General features: G+C 44.6%; 1 protein-coding gene across 2 annotated transcripts in view; it reads right to left on the bottom strand.

Annotated features, from left to right (window-relative positions):
- Positions 1-13572: 13572 nt before the first annotated feature.
- The window catches only part of C7H7orf50 (chromosome 7 C7orf50 homolog), a 257785-nt gene continuing 255047 nt past the window's right edge, over positions 13573-16310 (bottom strand). The window contains exon 7 of one of the 2 annotated variants that reach the window (XM_069734290.1): positions 13573-15166. In XM_069734290.1, coding sequence (XP_069590391.1) covers positions 14984-15166 — 183 coding nt within the window. In that variant the 3' untranslated portion in view covers positions 13573-14983. The remainder of the gene's footprint in view (positions 15167-16310) is intronic. The other variant, XM_069734291.1, reaches the window with a different exon arrangement.

A 16310-nucleotide genomic window follows, 5' to 3' on the forward strand; every position in this document is an offset into this window, starting at 1 on the left:
CTTAGCGCTTGTTGGCCCTTTTGCCTTCACTCTGCGGTCCAGCTCACCCCAAACCATCTCGATTGGGTTCAGGTCTGGTGACTGTGGAGGCCAGGTCATCTGGCGTAGCACCCCATCACTCTCCTTCTTGGTCAAATAGCCCTTACACAGCCTGGAGGTGTGTTTGGGGTCATTGTCCTGTTGAAAAATAAACGATGGTCCAACTAAATGCAAATCGGATGGAATAGCATGCCGCTGCACGATGCTGTAGTGGCCATGCTGGTTCAGTATGCCTTCAATTTTGAATAAATCCCCAACAGTGTCACCAGCAAAGCACCCCCACACCATCACACCTCCTCCTCCATGCTTCACGGTGGGAACCAGGCATGTAAAGTCCATCCATTCACCTTTTCTGCGTCACACAAAGACACGGTGGTTGGAATTAAACCACAGATTTCCACTGGTCTAATGTCCATTCATTGTGTTCTTTAGCCCAAACAAGTCTCTTCTGCTTGTTGCCTGTCCTTAGCAGTGGTTTCCTAGCAGCTATTTTACCATGAAGGCCTGCTGCACAAAGTCTCCTCTTAACAGTTGTTGTAGAGATGTGTCTGCTGCTAGAACTGTGTGGCATTGACCTGGTCTCTAATCTGAGCTGCTGTTAACCTGCGATTTCTGAGGCTGGTGACTCGGATAAACTTATCCTCAGAAGCAGAGGTGACTCTTGTTCTTCCTTTCCTGGGGCGGTCCTCATGTAAGCCAGTTTCTTTGTAGCGCTTGATGGTTTTTGCAACTGCACTTGGGGACACTTTCAAAGTTTTCCCAATTTTTCAGACTCGTTTTTACTTAGCTGCTTTTTTCTTGCCATAATACAAATTCTAACAGTCTATTCAGTAGGACTATCAGTCCTGTATCCACCAGACTTCTGCACAACACAATTGATGGTCCCAACCCCATTTATAAGGCAAGAAATCCCACTTACTAAACCTGACAGGGCACACCTGTGAAGTGAAAACCATTCCTGGTGACTACCTCTTGAAGATCACCAAGAGAATGCCAACAGTGTGTAAAGCAGTCATCAAAGCAAAAGGTGGCTACTTTGAAGAACCTAGAATATAAGACATAATTTCTGATGTTTCACACTTTTTTGTTAAGTATATAATTCCACATGTGTTAATTCATAGTTTTGATGCCTTCAGTGTGAATTTACAATTTTCATAGTCATGAAAATGCAGAAAAATCGTTAATTGAGAAGGTGTGTCCAAACTTTTGGTCTGTTATATATATATATATATATATATATATATATATAGACCCGTACTCCAGCACATCACTCCACTCCTTTCCTCTTTATAAACCAGATCTTGCAGTACATCACTCCTCTACAGTTCCATCCTGCAGTATATCACTCTTCTCCTCTATACACAGCCCCATCCTGCAGTATATCACTTTTTCTCTATACACAGCCCCATTCTGCAGTATATCACTCTTCTCCTCTATACACAGCCCCATTCTGCAGTGTATCACTCTTCTCTACGTACTGTACATTCCTATCCTGCAGTATATCACTCTTCTCCTCTATACACAGCCCCATTCTGCAGTATATCACTCTTCTCCTCTATACACAGCCCCATTCTGCAGTATATCACTCTTCTCCTCTATACACAGCCCCATTCTGCAGTATATCACTCTTCTCCTCTACACACAGCCCCATTCTGCAGTATATCACTCTTCTGCTCTATACACAGCCCCATTCTGCAGTATATCACTCTTCTCCTCTATACACAGCCCCATTCTGCAGTATATCACTCTTCTCCTCTATACACAGCCCCATTCTGCAGTATATCACTCTTCTCCTCTATACACAGCCCCATTCTGCAGTATATCACTCTTCTCCTCTATACACAGCCCCATTCTGCAGTATATCACTCTTCTCCTCTATACACAGCCCCATTCTGCAGTATATCACTCTTCTCCTCTATACACAGCCCCATTCTGCAGTATATCACTCTTCTCCTCTATACATAGCCCCATTCTGCAGTATATCACTCCTCTCAGGTTACTGCCATGCATGCTGATTGCTGCACGGTAATCCAGGAGGGCCTACTATCCATTCCAAGACATCATGCCTCACGGGCAAAAACCCCTTTGAAGTAATAGCATCCCATTGATGCAGTAATCAGCATCCCAGTGCAGATGGAGTGACGTAGTGATGACATTGCGCCACCTGCATCAGAACATTAACGTTCTGTACATGCCCTTGACATACCATAGGCTGAAGGCCTTAATAAACCTGCATCCTACAGAACAGAGTGGTAAATCACGCCTCCCTGCTCTATAGAAGGGTTTGACTGTATTGGCATATTATGTACCTCCCCACTCTGTCCCTCCCCATTCATGGAAGAATAGCAGCAACCCTGGAACCCCGCTTCACCGCAGCCACCACCCCGGGTAAGCAATAAGACGCATGGATTATAAGAAGCACCACCATTTTTATTTAAAAAAAACTTTTTTTCCCCCTATTTTTCTCCTCAAAATTTGGGCTGCGTCTTCTAATCCACAAAATACGGTAATCCTGTCAACATCCGCTGAAGATCAATGGTTAGTTCACCAAGATGTTTGGACAACCTCCCTCCTGAGGTCCTTCAGAAACTGCGAGTACGTAGAAGAATTGATGCTCTTTAGAAGGCAAAGAGCGGTCGCGCCAAAAATTGGTCTGATTTAGATTTTTCTTTTCACAATTTTGTTAATTGATGAAAATTAAATTATTAACACTTCCATTTTTAAAAGCATTCTTACTTTGCAGCATTTTTTACACCCGCCTAAAACTTTTCCACAGCACTGGTGACATGGAACTTTCCACATGTCCTCAACCTATAACAAGTTGTTCACGCCTCGATTGCTTAATTTTGTATTATAGACACGAGTATTTGATTCCTGACTTCTTCATACACGACGTGATGTAACTTTTGCGTCCTGCACACACGACGTTTTGGATGAAAAATGGGAAAATCCTTTGTGAAATGACTTTAACAATAGTTTTTGTCGTTACCCATTTTTATACTCCAGGGGAAAGAATGAAAACAATCTATGATCCCCATTTTCTTATTCTGTGTATACCTTTTTCTGTATCCCATGGCTCAGAATATAGAGACTTTTTGTGGCTCCGTACCAGGTTTGTACAACCTGTGTTCAGGGCAAACATTGATGAGAACTTTTGGTACCAAAGTTCATCTCTACAACCATAAACATTTAACATCCTAATGAAATCCAGTTAGCATTTAACAGGTCCCATTACTGAAATATGGATCATATAAAATGTCTGTATGATAAAAACTTTCCATCTATACACACTTGACCCATGAGAGCACTTGGAATATCAAAAATATCGGATCATCTTCGGTGCCAAACGAATAAGAAGTTAATGAAAAAAAAAATACAGTTTGTTTATGGCTAGATCAATCGAGAAGCAACCAGATTAGAAATCCATCTAAATGTCTGGTATGAGAACCAGAATTGAGAATTGAACTTCTCCTGCGCAGGGTAAATGTAGTATTACATGGCGGCCATTGGGATCAATGGCGGTCCATATTTTACATGGACGACCCCAGTTCTTCAGTATTGTGCTTATCTCTGGTTCATTGTGGAGGGGACTCAACCAAAGTCCCCTATGTGATGTCTACTTTCCAAATAGTGTATACAGATAAGGGGTATCATCACAGGACAATTATTTTAAGGAGCTTGGATGGACATAATCCAAAAAAGAAGCTGTGATAAAGTTTTTGCAATCTAATCTAATAACAGCATAATGTGGAGACAGGGACTATGAATCCAGAGATATATCACTTACTGGGCTGCTTGCTGTAGTTTTAATAAAAATCACAAGTTTTATCAGAAGATTATCAGTAGAGGACTAGCAGGTCTGCAGCCTTCTAGTCCTCCATATCCATGAGCTCTGTATAACCCCGCCCCCACCACTGATTGGCAGCTTTCTCCCTAAGCACAGTGTACACAGATGCCAATCAGTGGTGTGGGCGGGGTTCTACAGAGCTCATGGAAGACTAGAAGGCTGCAAACCTGCTAGTCCTCTACTGATAATCTCCTTCTGATAACACTGTGATTTTTATTAAAACTACAATTGGTAGATCTGCAGCAGGTTAAACAGTGATTTTATCAAAAGTGCATCAAAAAATGATACAGCGCTGGATTCAGAGTTTCTGCCCCTACATCATGTTACTCTAAGATGGGGTAGCAAAAAACCTGCCGACAGATCCACTTTAAGGGTGAAATATCATTTTTGTTTTTTTTCTTTTGTCTGGCGGAATCTTTCAGATCATCATAAATTTGTACAGTGTTCTAAGCCACATAAACCGAACCTGACCTTCGCACATCGATGATGAAACATGGCAAACTCTACTTATTGTGACTTATTTTTCTTTTATGATTCTAGAAATCATGAATAACATTACAACTTGATATACAGTATATCACAAAGTATGAAGATTTGTGTCCAAAAATGTCAGCAGTATAATTTGATGCTAACGGGATTACACAGAAGATGTAGATTAAGTCCATGGCGGATTTTTGTTTTTTTAATGTCAGGTGAGTCCGACTATCTGACCAGAAATAATAAACTCTAATATATTTCCATGTAGTAGTAAAACATGTATCTCAAGCACAGATTTGAAGCATTTTTCACGCAAAAAGATCCTGTTTTTATGCAGCATTTTTCCCGCCAGAGGCAGAAATGTCGGCAGCAAATACTTGACGTGCACATACGCAAAGTGTGAGGCGTCAGCCTTAATGATGCGCTACACAGGGTTACCAACCACCCCAAAATTTCTGAACAATTCGCACAAAAAAAATAAAAAATTAATGCATTCGTGATATTTTCTTTTAAAGCCGGAGAAGCTTGTACAGTATATTACATGGTTCCTAGCGGTGACTGCGCAGGGAGGAAGTGGGGAGAGCATATTATCAGCGCACACACCAGAAGTCACAGCGACTCCTTGGCGCCTGCGCAGAAGATCCCTAAAAGAAGGGAGGATGAGGTACGTACTTCTAAGGAGGCGTGGGCGCAGGGTCCCAGGGCCGTAACGGACGCTGATAGGAGGGGGTAAGTATTACAATGAAAGGAGGAGAAGGGATTGCTTCCAGGTTCCGGGGCTCCAAATAAAAAGAATAGTGTTTTTGTGACCTATTTTTTTTTTTATGATTGCTAGGAATCGTAAAACATTACAACCAACTTTTAGATTTGTTTAACTTACTTGGATGCAAACCACAAAGTATGAGGAACACAAAAATGTCCGCGCCGACGTCCCTTGTTGATGGGTCACTTTCGGACTTGTGTCCACCACTTCTATTACCCGTTGGCTTGGACCACCTTCTATTACCAGCGATATCACCTGCCTTCTCTTCACAAGAGGGTGCCACCTTTTTTTTTATTTATCAGATTACTTTATATATATGTAGCGGTTATTTGCTCACTGTATGTTGGTATTATTTTAGTACTTTACGGTATTTGCATAGGCAATGTACAGTATATCAGCCTTTTATTTTTGCAGTGTAGAATAGTGGTGGAAACAAGTCCTGTAACAATGTTATATACAGCACTATACTGATGTGTGGGCACTAAACGGACACTGACACCAAGTTGAGGGCACTAACAGAAGGTTTCATATGCCATAAAACATAAGTTTAACACAGGTAATGTGTTTTAAAAAGCCAATAAAAGCGATTATGAGCAGAGTTTATTCAACTATGAGTCAGCAAACATCAGGCGATTATGATTTATGAATATGATGGGCGAAAAGCGGAAGAATATCTAGGTGAAAAATCACCGTTTCGTACCTTTTTGTCCACAGATGCAATAACGTCATTATTTCAGGAGGGGTCAGCAGAGAGCTACTAAAAAATGTTGTTGGACCTTACACACCGCTGCAGTTTTTTTTTTCTCCGCGGATTACATGGGGATTTCTCACAGATTTCATCCTCTGCACTGCAAAGAGTTAAATCCCTGATAAATATCCAAAGCATGATTTCAGCTCCGCAGGTTGATTTAAACAGCAGCTTGTAAACGAGAAATATTAAAATCTTGCTGTACCATCCTAGTTTTTCGTTTTCACTGCCAAGGTACGAAGCGGCAATTTGCAGATGAGCACTATCAAAGTAAATAAGAGTTGAGCTGCAATACCAAACACTGCCACTGTCTAAGTGTGGTGCTCTGTGGAATTAAAGGGAACCTGTCACCTGAATTTGGCGGGAACGGTTTTCGGTCATATGGGCGGAGTTTTCGGGTGTTTGATTCACCCTTTCCTTACCCGCTGGCTGCATGCTGGCCGCAATATTGGATTGAAATTCATTCAATGTCCTCCGTAGTACACGCCTGCGCAAGGCAAGATTGCCTTGCGTGCTGGTAGACTTGGATGGGTGAGACTTATCCAACACATAGAAAAATCTGGTGCATGATGTGATTTTCTTTTCCCCCTCCATTAAATAACATTGGTCCGTTTTTTCACGGCCTTTGCTTTTAAGGTTTATCCAGCTGCTAACAACCTGCCTGTTCTATGTGGCGCCAGCTCAGAATGGTCGCGGACGGCTCCTGCCGGCGATTCAGCTGCTCAATGTCAATGATGCAGCTTTTCCTCTTCCAGACTTCTCTGTTGATGGGACAGGACTGCCGGCGTCATGCTGATTGACAGCTGGCTCCCCGCATTAAGGTAGCAGGTAGTAGGGAGCTGGCTTTCAATCAGCATGACACCACCAGTCACGCCCTGCCGACTGAGCAGAGCAGAAAAGCCACTGCTCTAATGACCTGACGTCAGTGGAAGCTGTTGTGAATTCTGTGGCTGAGTTCACTTCTGTGGTCACAAGTGGTATTGCAGTCTCTGGGCTTCCTCCCTCAGGTGTTTTGGTGAGCTCGTTGGCTGCCTTGCTATTTAGCTCCACCTGAGTCTGTCTTCCTTGCTCCTTGTCAATGTTCCAGTGTTGGATCTGAGCTACTGCATCTTTCCTTGGGCCTGCTGCTCTGCTAGATAAGTGCTTCTAGTTTGTTTTCTGTTTTTTCTGTCCAGCTTGCTATTAACTTTTGCTGGAAGCTCTGAGAAGCAAAGGGGTGCACCGCCGTGCTGTTAGTTCGGCACGGTGGGTCTTTTTGCCCCTTTGCGTGGTGTTCGTTTTAGGGTTTTTTGTAGACTGCATAGTTCTCTTTGCTATCCTCGCTCTGTCTAGAATATCGGGCCTCACTTTGCTGAATCTATTTCATTCCTACGTTTGTCTTTTCATCTTGCTAACAGTCATTATATGTGGGGGCTGCCTATTCCTTTGGGGTATTTCTCTGAGGTAAGTCAGGCTTGTATTTCTATCTTCAGGCTAGTCAGCTCCTCAGGCAGTGCCGAGTTGCATAGGTAGTTGATAGGCGCAATCCACTGCTGCTTCCAGTTGTGTGAGGATAGATCAGGTACTGCAGTCTACAGAGATTCCACGTCTCAGAGCTCGTCCTATTGTTTTGGGTTATTGCCAGATCTCTGTATGTGCGCTGATTACTGCACGCTGTGTTGCCTGATTGCCAGCCATAACAGTACAAGGAGCCACCAATGATTTCCAATAGAGGGAAAAAAGAAATCCTGACATCATTTTTTTTTCTTAGCTCTGTCTTCAGTCTTTTTTTTCCCCTAGACATTAGAGTGCTTCAGGACACAGCTGTGGACATGGATATTCAGGCTCTGTGCTCCTCAATGGATAATCTCGTTGTAAATGTACAAAAGATTCAAGATACTATTGATCAGAAATCGATGCTAGAACCAAGAATTCCGATTCCTGATTTGTTTTTTGGTGACAGAACTAAGTTCCTGAGCTTCAGAAATAATTGTAAGCTATTTTTGGCCTTGAAACCTCATTCTTCTGGTAATCCTATTCAACAGGTTTTGATTATTATTTCTTTTTTGCGCGGCGACCCACAGGACTGGGCGTTTTCTCTTGCACCAGGAGATTCTGCATTGAGTAATGTTGATGCATTTTTCCAGGCGCTGGGATTGCTTTACGATGAGCCTAATTCAGTGGATCAAGCTGAGAAAAATCTGCTGGCTTTATGCCAGGGTCAGGATGATGTAGAAGTATATTGTCAGAAATTTAGAAAATGGTCAGTACTCACTCTGTGGAATGAATCTGCACTAGCGGCTTTGTTCAGAAAGGGTCTCTCTGAAGCTCTTAAGGATGTAATGGTGGGATTTCCTATGCTTGCTGGTTTGAATGAGTCTATGTCCTTGGCCATTCAGATCGGTCGTCGCTTGCGCGAGCGTAAATCTGTGCACCATCTGGCGGTATTGTCTGAGAGTAAGCCTGAGCCTATGCAGTGCGACAGGACTATGACTAAAGTAGAACGGCACGAACACAGACGTCTGAACAGACTGTGTTTCTATTGTGGTGATTCTACTCATGCTATTTCTAATTGTCCTAAACGCACTAGGCGGTTCGATAGCTCTGCCGTTATTGGTACTGTACAGTCCAAATTCCTTTTGTCCATTACCTTAATGTGCTCTTTGTCATCATATTCTGTCATGGCGTTTGTGGATTCAGGCGCTGCCCTGAATCTGATGGATTTGGATTATGCTAAACGTTGTGGATTTTTCTTGGAGCCTTTGCGGTGTCCTATTCCGTTGAGAGGAATTGATGCTACACCTTTGGCCAAGAATAAGCCTCAGTACTGGGCCCAGCTGACCATGTGCATGGCTCCTGCACATCAGGAAGTTATTCGCTTTTTGGTACTGCATAATTTGCATGATGTGGTCGTGTTGGGGTTGCCATGGCTACAAACCCATAATCCAGTATTGGATTGGAACTCTATGTCGGTAACCAGCTGGGGTTGTCAGGGAGTACATGGTGATGTTCCATTTTTGTCTATTTCGTCATCCATTCCTTCTGACATCCCAGAGTTCTTGTCGGACTTTCAGGATGTATTTGAAGAGTCCAAGTCTGATGCCCTACCTCCGCATAGGAATTGTGATTGTGCTATCGATTTGATTCCTGGTAGTAAATTCCCTAAGGGTCGTTTATTTAATTTGTCCGTACCTGAACACACCGCTATGCGCAGTTATGTGAAGGAGTCCCTGGAGAAGGGACATATTCGCCCATCGTCGTCACCATTGGGAGCAGGGTTCTTTTTTGTAGCCAAGAAGGATGGTTCGCTAAGACCGTGTATTGATTACCGCCTTCTTAATAAGATCACTGTTAAGTTTCAGTATCCCTTGCCATTGATTTCTGACTTGTTTGCTCGGATTAAGGGGGCTAGTTGGTTTACTAAGATTGATCTTCGTGGTGCGTATAATCTGGTGAGAATCAGGCAGGGAGATGAATGGAAAACGGCATTTAATACGCCCGAGGGTCATTTTGAGTATCTGGTGATGCCGTTCGGACTTGCCAATGCTCCATCTGTTTTTCAGTCTTTTATGCATGACATTTTCCGTGAGTATCTGGATAAATTCTTGATTGTTTACTTGGATGACATTTTGATCTTCTCAGATGATTGGGAGTCTCATGTGAAGCAAGTCAGAATGGTTTTCCAGGTACTGCGTGCTAATTCCTTGTTCGTGAAGGGATCAAAGTGTCTCTTCGGTGTGCAGAAAGTTTCATTTTTGGGGTTCATCTTTTCCCCTTCTACTATCGAGATGGATCCGGTTAAGGTTCAGGCCATCCAGGATTGGACTCAGCCGACATCTCTAAAAAGTTTGCAGAAATTCCTGGGCTTTGCTAATTTTTATCGTCGCTTCATCTGTAATTTTTCTAGCATTGCCAGACCATTGACCGATTTGACCAAGAAGGGTGCTGATTTGGTTAATTGGTCTTCTGCTGCCGTGGAAGCTTTTCAGGAGTTGAAGCGTCGTTTTTGCTGTGCCCCTGTGTTGTGTCAACCTGATGTTTCTCTTCCGTTCCAGGTCGAGGTTGATGCTTCTGAGATTGGTGCAGGGGCGGTTTTGTCACAGAGAGGTTCTGGTTGCTCAGTGTTCAAACCATGTGCTTTCTTTTCCAGGAAATTTTCTGCTGCTGAGCGTAATTATGATGTGGGCAACCGAGAGTTGCTGGCCATGAAGTGGGCATTCGAGGAGTGGCGTCATTGGCTTGAGGGTGCTAAGCATCGCGTGGTGGTTTTGACTGATCATAAGAACCTTACTTATCTTGAGTCTGCCAAGCGCTTGAATCCTAGACAGGCCCGTTGGTCGTTATTTTTTGCTCGTTTTGATTTTGTGATTTCATACCTTCCGGGCTCTAAAAATGTGAAGGCGGATGCTCTGTCTAGGAGTTTTGTGCCCGACTCTCCGGGGTTATCTGAGCCGGCGAGTATCCTCAAGGAAGGAGTCATTGTGTCTGCCATCTCCCCTGATTTGCGGAGAGTGTTGCAGAAATTTCAGGCTAATAAACCTGATCGTTGTCCGGCCGAGAAACTGTTCGTCCCTGATAGGTGGACTAGTAAAGTTATCTCTGAACTTCATTGTTCGGTGTTGGCCGGTCATCCAGGAATCTTTGGTACCAGGGAGTTGGTTGCTAGATCCTTCTGGTGGCCATCTCTGTCACGGGATGTGCGTGCTTTTGTGCAGTCCTGTGGAATTTGTGCTAGGGCTAAGCCCTGCTGTTCACGTGCCAGTGGGTTGCTTTTGCCCTTGCCGGTCCCGAAGAGGCCTTGGACACATATTTCGATGGATTTCATTTCTGACCTTCCCGTTTCTCAAAAAATGTCTGTCATTTGGGTGGTCTGTGATCGCTTTTCTAAAATGGTCCATCTGGTGCCCTTGGTTAAATTGCCTTCCTCCTCTGATTTGGTGCCTTTGTTCTTCCAGCATGTGGTTCGTTTACATGGCATTCCTGAGAATATTGTTTCTGACAGAGGTTCCCAGTTTGTCTCGAGGTTCTGGCGAGCCTTTTGTGGTAGGATGGGCATTGACCTATCTTTTTCCTCGGCCTTCCATCCTCAGACTAATGGCCAGACCGAACGAACCAATCAGACCTTGGAAACATATCTGAGATGTTTTGTTTCCGCTGACCAGGATGATTGGGTGTCATTTTTGCCGTTGGCTGAGTTCGCCCTTAATAATCGGGCCAGCTCGGCTACCTTGGTCTCTCCATTTTTCTGCAATTCTTGGGTTCCATCCTCGTTTCTCTTCTGGACAGGTTGAGTCTTCGGACTGTCCTGGTGTGGATTATGTGGTGGACAGGTTGCAGCAGATCTGGACTCAGGTAGTGGACAATTTGACCTTGTCCCAGGAGAAGGCTCAGCTTTTCGCTAATCGCAGACGCCGTGTGGGACCCCGACTTCGTGTTGGGGATCTGGTTTGGTTATCTTCTCGTCATATACCTATGAAGGTTTCCTCTCCTAAATTTAAACCTCGTTTTATTGGTCCGTATAGGATTTCTGAGATTCTCAATCCGGTGTCTTTTCGTCTGACCCTCCCAGACTCCTTTTCCATACATAATGTATTCCATAGGTCGTTGTTGAGGAGATACGTGGCACCTATGGTTCCATCTGTGGAGCCTCCTGCCCCTGTTTTGGTGGAGGGGGAATTGGAGTATATTGTGGAGAAGATTTTGGATTCTCGTGTCTCTAGACGGAAACTCCAGTATCTGGTCAAATGGAAGGGTTATGCTCAGGAAGATAATTCCTGGGTTTTTGCCTCTGATGTCCATGCCCCAGATCTTGTTCGTGCCTTTCATGTGGCTCATCCTGGTCGGCCTGGGGGTTCTGGTGAGGGTTCGGTGACCCCTCCTCAAGGGGGGGGTACTGTTGTGAATTCTGTGGCTGAGTTCACTTCTGTGGTCACAAGTGGTATTGCAGTCTCTGGGCTTCCTCCCTCAGGTGTTTTGGTGAGCTCGTTGGCTGCCTTGCTATTTAGCTCCACCTGAGTCTGTCTTCCTTGCTCCTTGTCAATGTTCCAGTGTTGGATCTGAGCTACTGCATCTTTCCTTGGGCCTGCTGCTCTGCTAGATAAGTGCTTCTAGTTTGTTTTCTGTTTTTTCTGTCCAGCTTGCTATTAACTTTTGCTGGAAGCTCTGAGAAGCAAAGGGGTGCACCGCCGTGCTGTTAGTTCGGCACGGTGGGTCTTTTTGCCCCTTTGCGTGGTGTTCGTTTTAGGGTTTTTTGTAGACTGCATAGTTCTCTTTGCTATCCTCGCTCTGTCTAGAATATCGGGCCTCACTTTGCTGAATCTATTTCATTCCTACGTTTGTCTTTTCATCTTGCTAACAGTCATTATATGTGGGGGCTGCCTATTCCTTTGGGGTATTTCTCTGAGGTAAGTCAGGCTTGTATTTCTATCTTCAGGCTAGTCAGCTCCTCAGGCAGTGCCGAGTTGCATAGGTAGTTGATAGGCGCAATCCACTGCTGCTTCCAGTTGTGTGAGGATAGATCAGGTACTGCAGTCTACAGAGATTCCACGTCTCAGAGCTCGTCCTATTGTTTTGGGTTATTGCCAGATCTCTGTATGTGCGCTGATTACTGCACGCTGTGTTGCCTGATTGCCAGCCATAACAGGAAGCTGCTGAATCGCCAGCGGGAGCCTCCATTTCTCTGATGTGAGAGGATTGGAGCACAGAGAACTGACATTCGGCTCACACAGCAGAGCAGGAGTCGAATGTCATTAGCAAATTGCATCCGATGCTTTACGCTCATGTGACTCCGGCCTTAAAACTGCAATGCTTTCCTCCAGCTCATCAATGCGGCGCAAGAAATTTTCAGCACAGTGCGTCCAGGGTGCATATAAAGGAAATGTAAATGGATCCCCCTTCTGGTGCCGGCCCCCATTTATTACTCTGCGCCCTCCTGGAAGAAAATGATACAATGATGTAACACTTAAAGGGGTTGTCCAGGACTATATTCATTTTTTGCTGTGGGTCTAAGAACAGGCTGGTAGCTGCTAACTACCTCCCGATTCTGCACAGCACAGATCTCTGCCGGCACAGAGCAGACGCTGATCTGTTCTACCGGTAATTCTAAAGCTTCCGCAAATTTTGCGTCGACAGAGCAGCAGCTTCTCTTCTACTCTGTTGACAGGACGTGACTGCCGATGTCATGCTGATTGGCAGCCGGCTGCTTAATTGTAGGAAGTTGGCTGCCAATCAGCATGACATCAGCAGTCACGCCCCGTCAACAGAGCAGCCCGGAATGAGAAGAGCTGCCCTGCTTATGTGGAGCAGTTGAATCGCCGGCAGGAGCGGTCAGTAACCACTGTGTAACAGGCAGGTGGTTGCTGACTATTTAGCAACTACCTGCCTGTTAGTTTTTTTGGATAACTCCTTTAAAGGGGTTTCCCACTGCTGGACAACTTCTTATGAATGGCCCTAGAGTGCTACATAATTTAGAAAAAAAAAATCTATTCTTCCTTCCTGAACGGTCACTGCTCCTCTGACCTGAGCCCTCTCTCCCACACTGGTCTGCTGACAATATAACATGACCACTGCAGCCAATCTGTGGCTTCCTTGGCTGTTCCAAATTCTGAACGAATCCAACACTTGTGCAGATAGAAGTTTTGTCTTTGCACAGACACATCCAGAACATGCAGAGAGGCGAGACTAGCGGGATCACGGGACTGCCGACAATATCATCATATAAATGTGAAAATCACCATATCCATCGCTTACACAACAGATGGGGGTCTTTATTGGCCCGGCGGGGGCGCGATATGCAGCGCACACGCGCTGTACTGCTGATTTTACTTTAGAAACATCTCTACCTAGACTGTAATATTTTGGTTCAACCAATCAATGAATAAGACTTTGATAATAATGACGCTACTGATTTGCATATTCTGATTTTTTTTAATTCAAAAACAATAAAAATCTATACGTCGTGGTCTTGTATTGAAAATCATTGTGCGCGAAGGAGGAATGAACAAGAAGCATCTCCTATCCGGCTGTCGATTTCATCTTAGCTGGACATGTTTTGTTAAGCTCTGAATTTGACAAGTTAATAAAATTCATGGTAAGAGAATAAAAAGTAAAGGGGTTGTCCCAAGTCTCCATTTTACTTTCAAATTTCTTAAAGGGGTTGTCCAGGTTGAATACAAAAGCCTATGAGACTGTAGACTTGTGAATCCTCAGTGTGTACAGTGTGCACTGTCAGGATTCTCTGGTGCCAGCAGTGAGACAGGTAGGTCATGTCACCGCATGTATTTAATATGCTTACTCCTGGCCACATACCGACTAGACATGCGCGGCCTCATTCAATTCACTAGCATTGAGTGAGACCGGATTTGTCTAGTTGGAATGTGGCCGGGGGTATGCATATCGCATACTTGTGATTACGACCGCCTCCGGCGCCGGAGAATCCGGCCAGCAGTTCTTCCTTTGAATAGCTGCCCTGGTGGGATCCAGCGCGTCAGACCAGCTAGTCAACAGATGCCGGCAGGTAGGAGGTGGCTCTCATGGCTCACAACAGACGGACCCAGAATACTGAAGAAGCCACTGGACTGGGTCCTGCAAATCGATGTGCACCACCTCCATCTAGTAGACATGAGAAGTTCTACTCGCGCCTCCTGACGCTCACTCTGGTCCTCCATGGCGGCCTGTCTTTACTTCTGTGCCTCTATTACTTCCAAATTCACGCAAAGTCATTGGGTCAAGGAGCGACGTAAGTCATGAGTCGCCCAAAAGTCCAGCTGTAGAAGTGAAGACCAACTACCACGGAGGACTGGCCTGGACGCAGCGAAAATCAAGTCGCTCATGTCTACTGTCTGTTCTCATTTCTTAGAATTTACGCAGAATTTATAAATATGACCAATCTGAATCCTGACCAGCCGCCATAGTCTCCTCCTGTGCGCATGCGCGATCAATGACGACAGGACGAGTCTATGGGCAACGGGGAGACAACACTGATGGTGGAAGGTATCTACAGAGGGAGAACTTCTAACTCATTCACTTTAAAAAAAAAACAAAAAACTTTGGGTCATGGAACTTTGGGGATTTGGGTCATGGAACAATAAATGAGGTATGAGTGATACATAGTACAAAAATAATACTGCCGCTAGGCCAAAAGCTGTAAGACGTCTCGTATTCTGCTCATCCTTCGTAGGTCGGGCTCCTCCTGGGTCTCGCGTTTGTCGTACTCCTTCATGTACCCCTCTGCTTTCTGTACGGTGGTATCTCGAGCGCTGCCCTTCACATTCTCCAAGTAACCCAACAGCATCTTGAAATGTTTATCAGAAACCTATAATGAGGAAAATGGTAGAAAGGTGGTAAGTATTGGAGGGGAACGTTACCGGCCGCCTCACTGATTTAATTCTTTATTTGCATTATGGAAGATTTATATTGCCCTCATCATCTCTCGCCTTGACTACTGCAACCTCCTGCTCTGTGGCCTCCCCTCTAACACTCTCGCACCCCTCCAATCTATTCTAAACTCTGCTGCCCGACTAATCCACCTGTCCCCCCGCTATTCCCCGGCCTCTCCCCTCTTTCAATCCCTTCACTGGCTCCCCATTACCCAGAGACTCCACTACAAAGCCCTAACCATGACATACAAAGCCATCCACAACCTGTCTCCTCCATACATCTGTGACCTCGTCTCCCGGTACTTACCTACACGCAACCTCCGATCCTCACAAGATCTCCTTCTCTACTCCCCTCTTATCTCCTCTTCCCACAATCGCATACAAGATTTCTCTCGCGTATCACCCCTACTCTGGAACCCTCTACCACAACATATCAGACTCTCACCTACCATCGAAACCTTCAAAAAGAACCTGAAGACCCACCTCTTCCGACAAGCCTATAACCTGCAGTAACCACCGATCAACCAAACCGCTGCATGACCAGCTCTACCCTCGCCTACTGTATTCTCACCCATCCCTTGTAGATTGTGAGCCTTCGCGGGCAGGGTCCTCATTCCTCCTGTACCAGTTATGACTTGTATTGTTTAAGATTATTGTACTTGTTTTTATTATGTATACCCCTCCTCACATGTAAAGCGTCATGGAATAAATGGCGCTATAACAATAAATAATAATAATAATAATTGTGCTGATTGATCAGTAGGAGGGAAACGTCAAAGTGGAATGATAAGAATCTAGATACTTCGCACCGCGACTAGAGGGAGCTTCAGAACTTACTGAATACTGTCTAGGTATTGGCTCCCCCTAGTGGTGGTTGTAGGTAGCTAAAATCTTAAATGTGAAATTTAGGTCCTTGAATTGGAATAAAACGGAGCTCCAACAGCTAAAAAATACTCTAATTATCCCCAAAAATTGTGTAGCGATATTCTTACACTTCATTCCAATCGTTAAATTTGTAAAAGGTGAATAAAGTGAGTGTGGTCTCCGGAAAACCTAGTTTAAAGGGGATGTTCATAATAA

Source organism: Ranitomeya imitator, chromosome 7 (assembly GCF_032444005.1).
Source record: "Ranitomeya imitator isolate aRanImi1 chromosome 7, aRanImi1.pri, whole genome shotgun sequence".
In the NCBI taxonomy this organism is placed as follows: domain Eukaryota; kingdom Metazoa; phylum Chordata; class Amphibia; order Anura; family Dendrobatidae; genus Ranitomeya; species Ranitomeya imitator.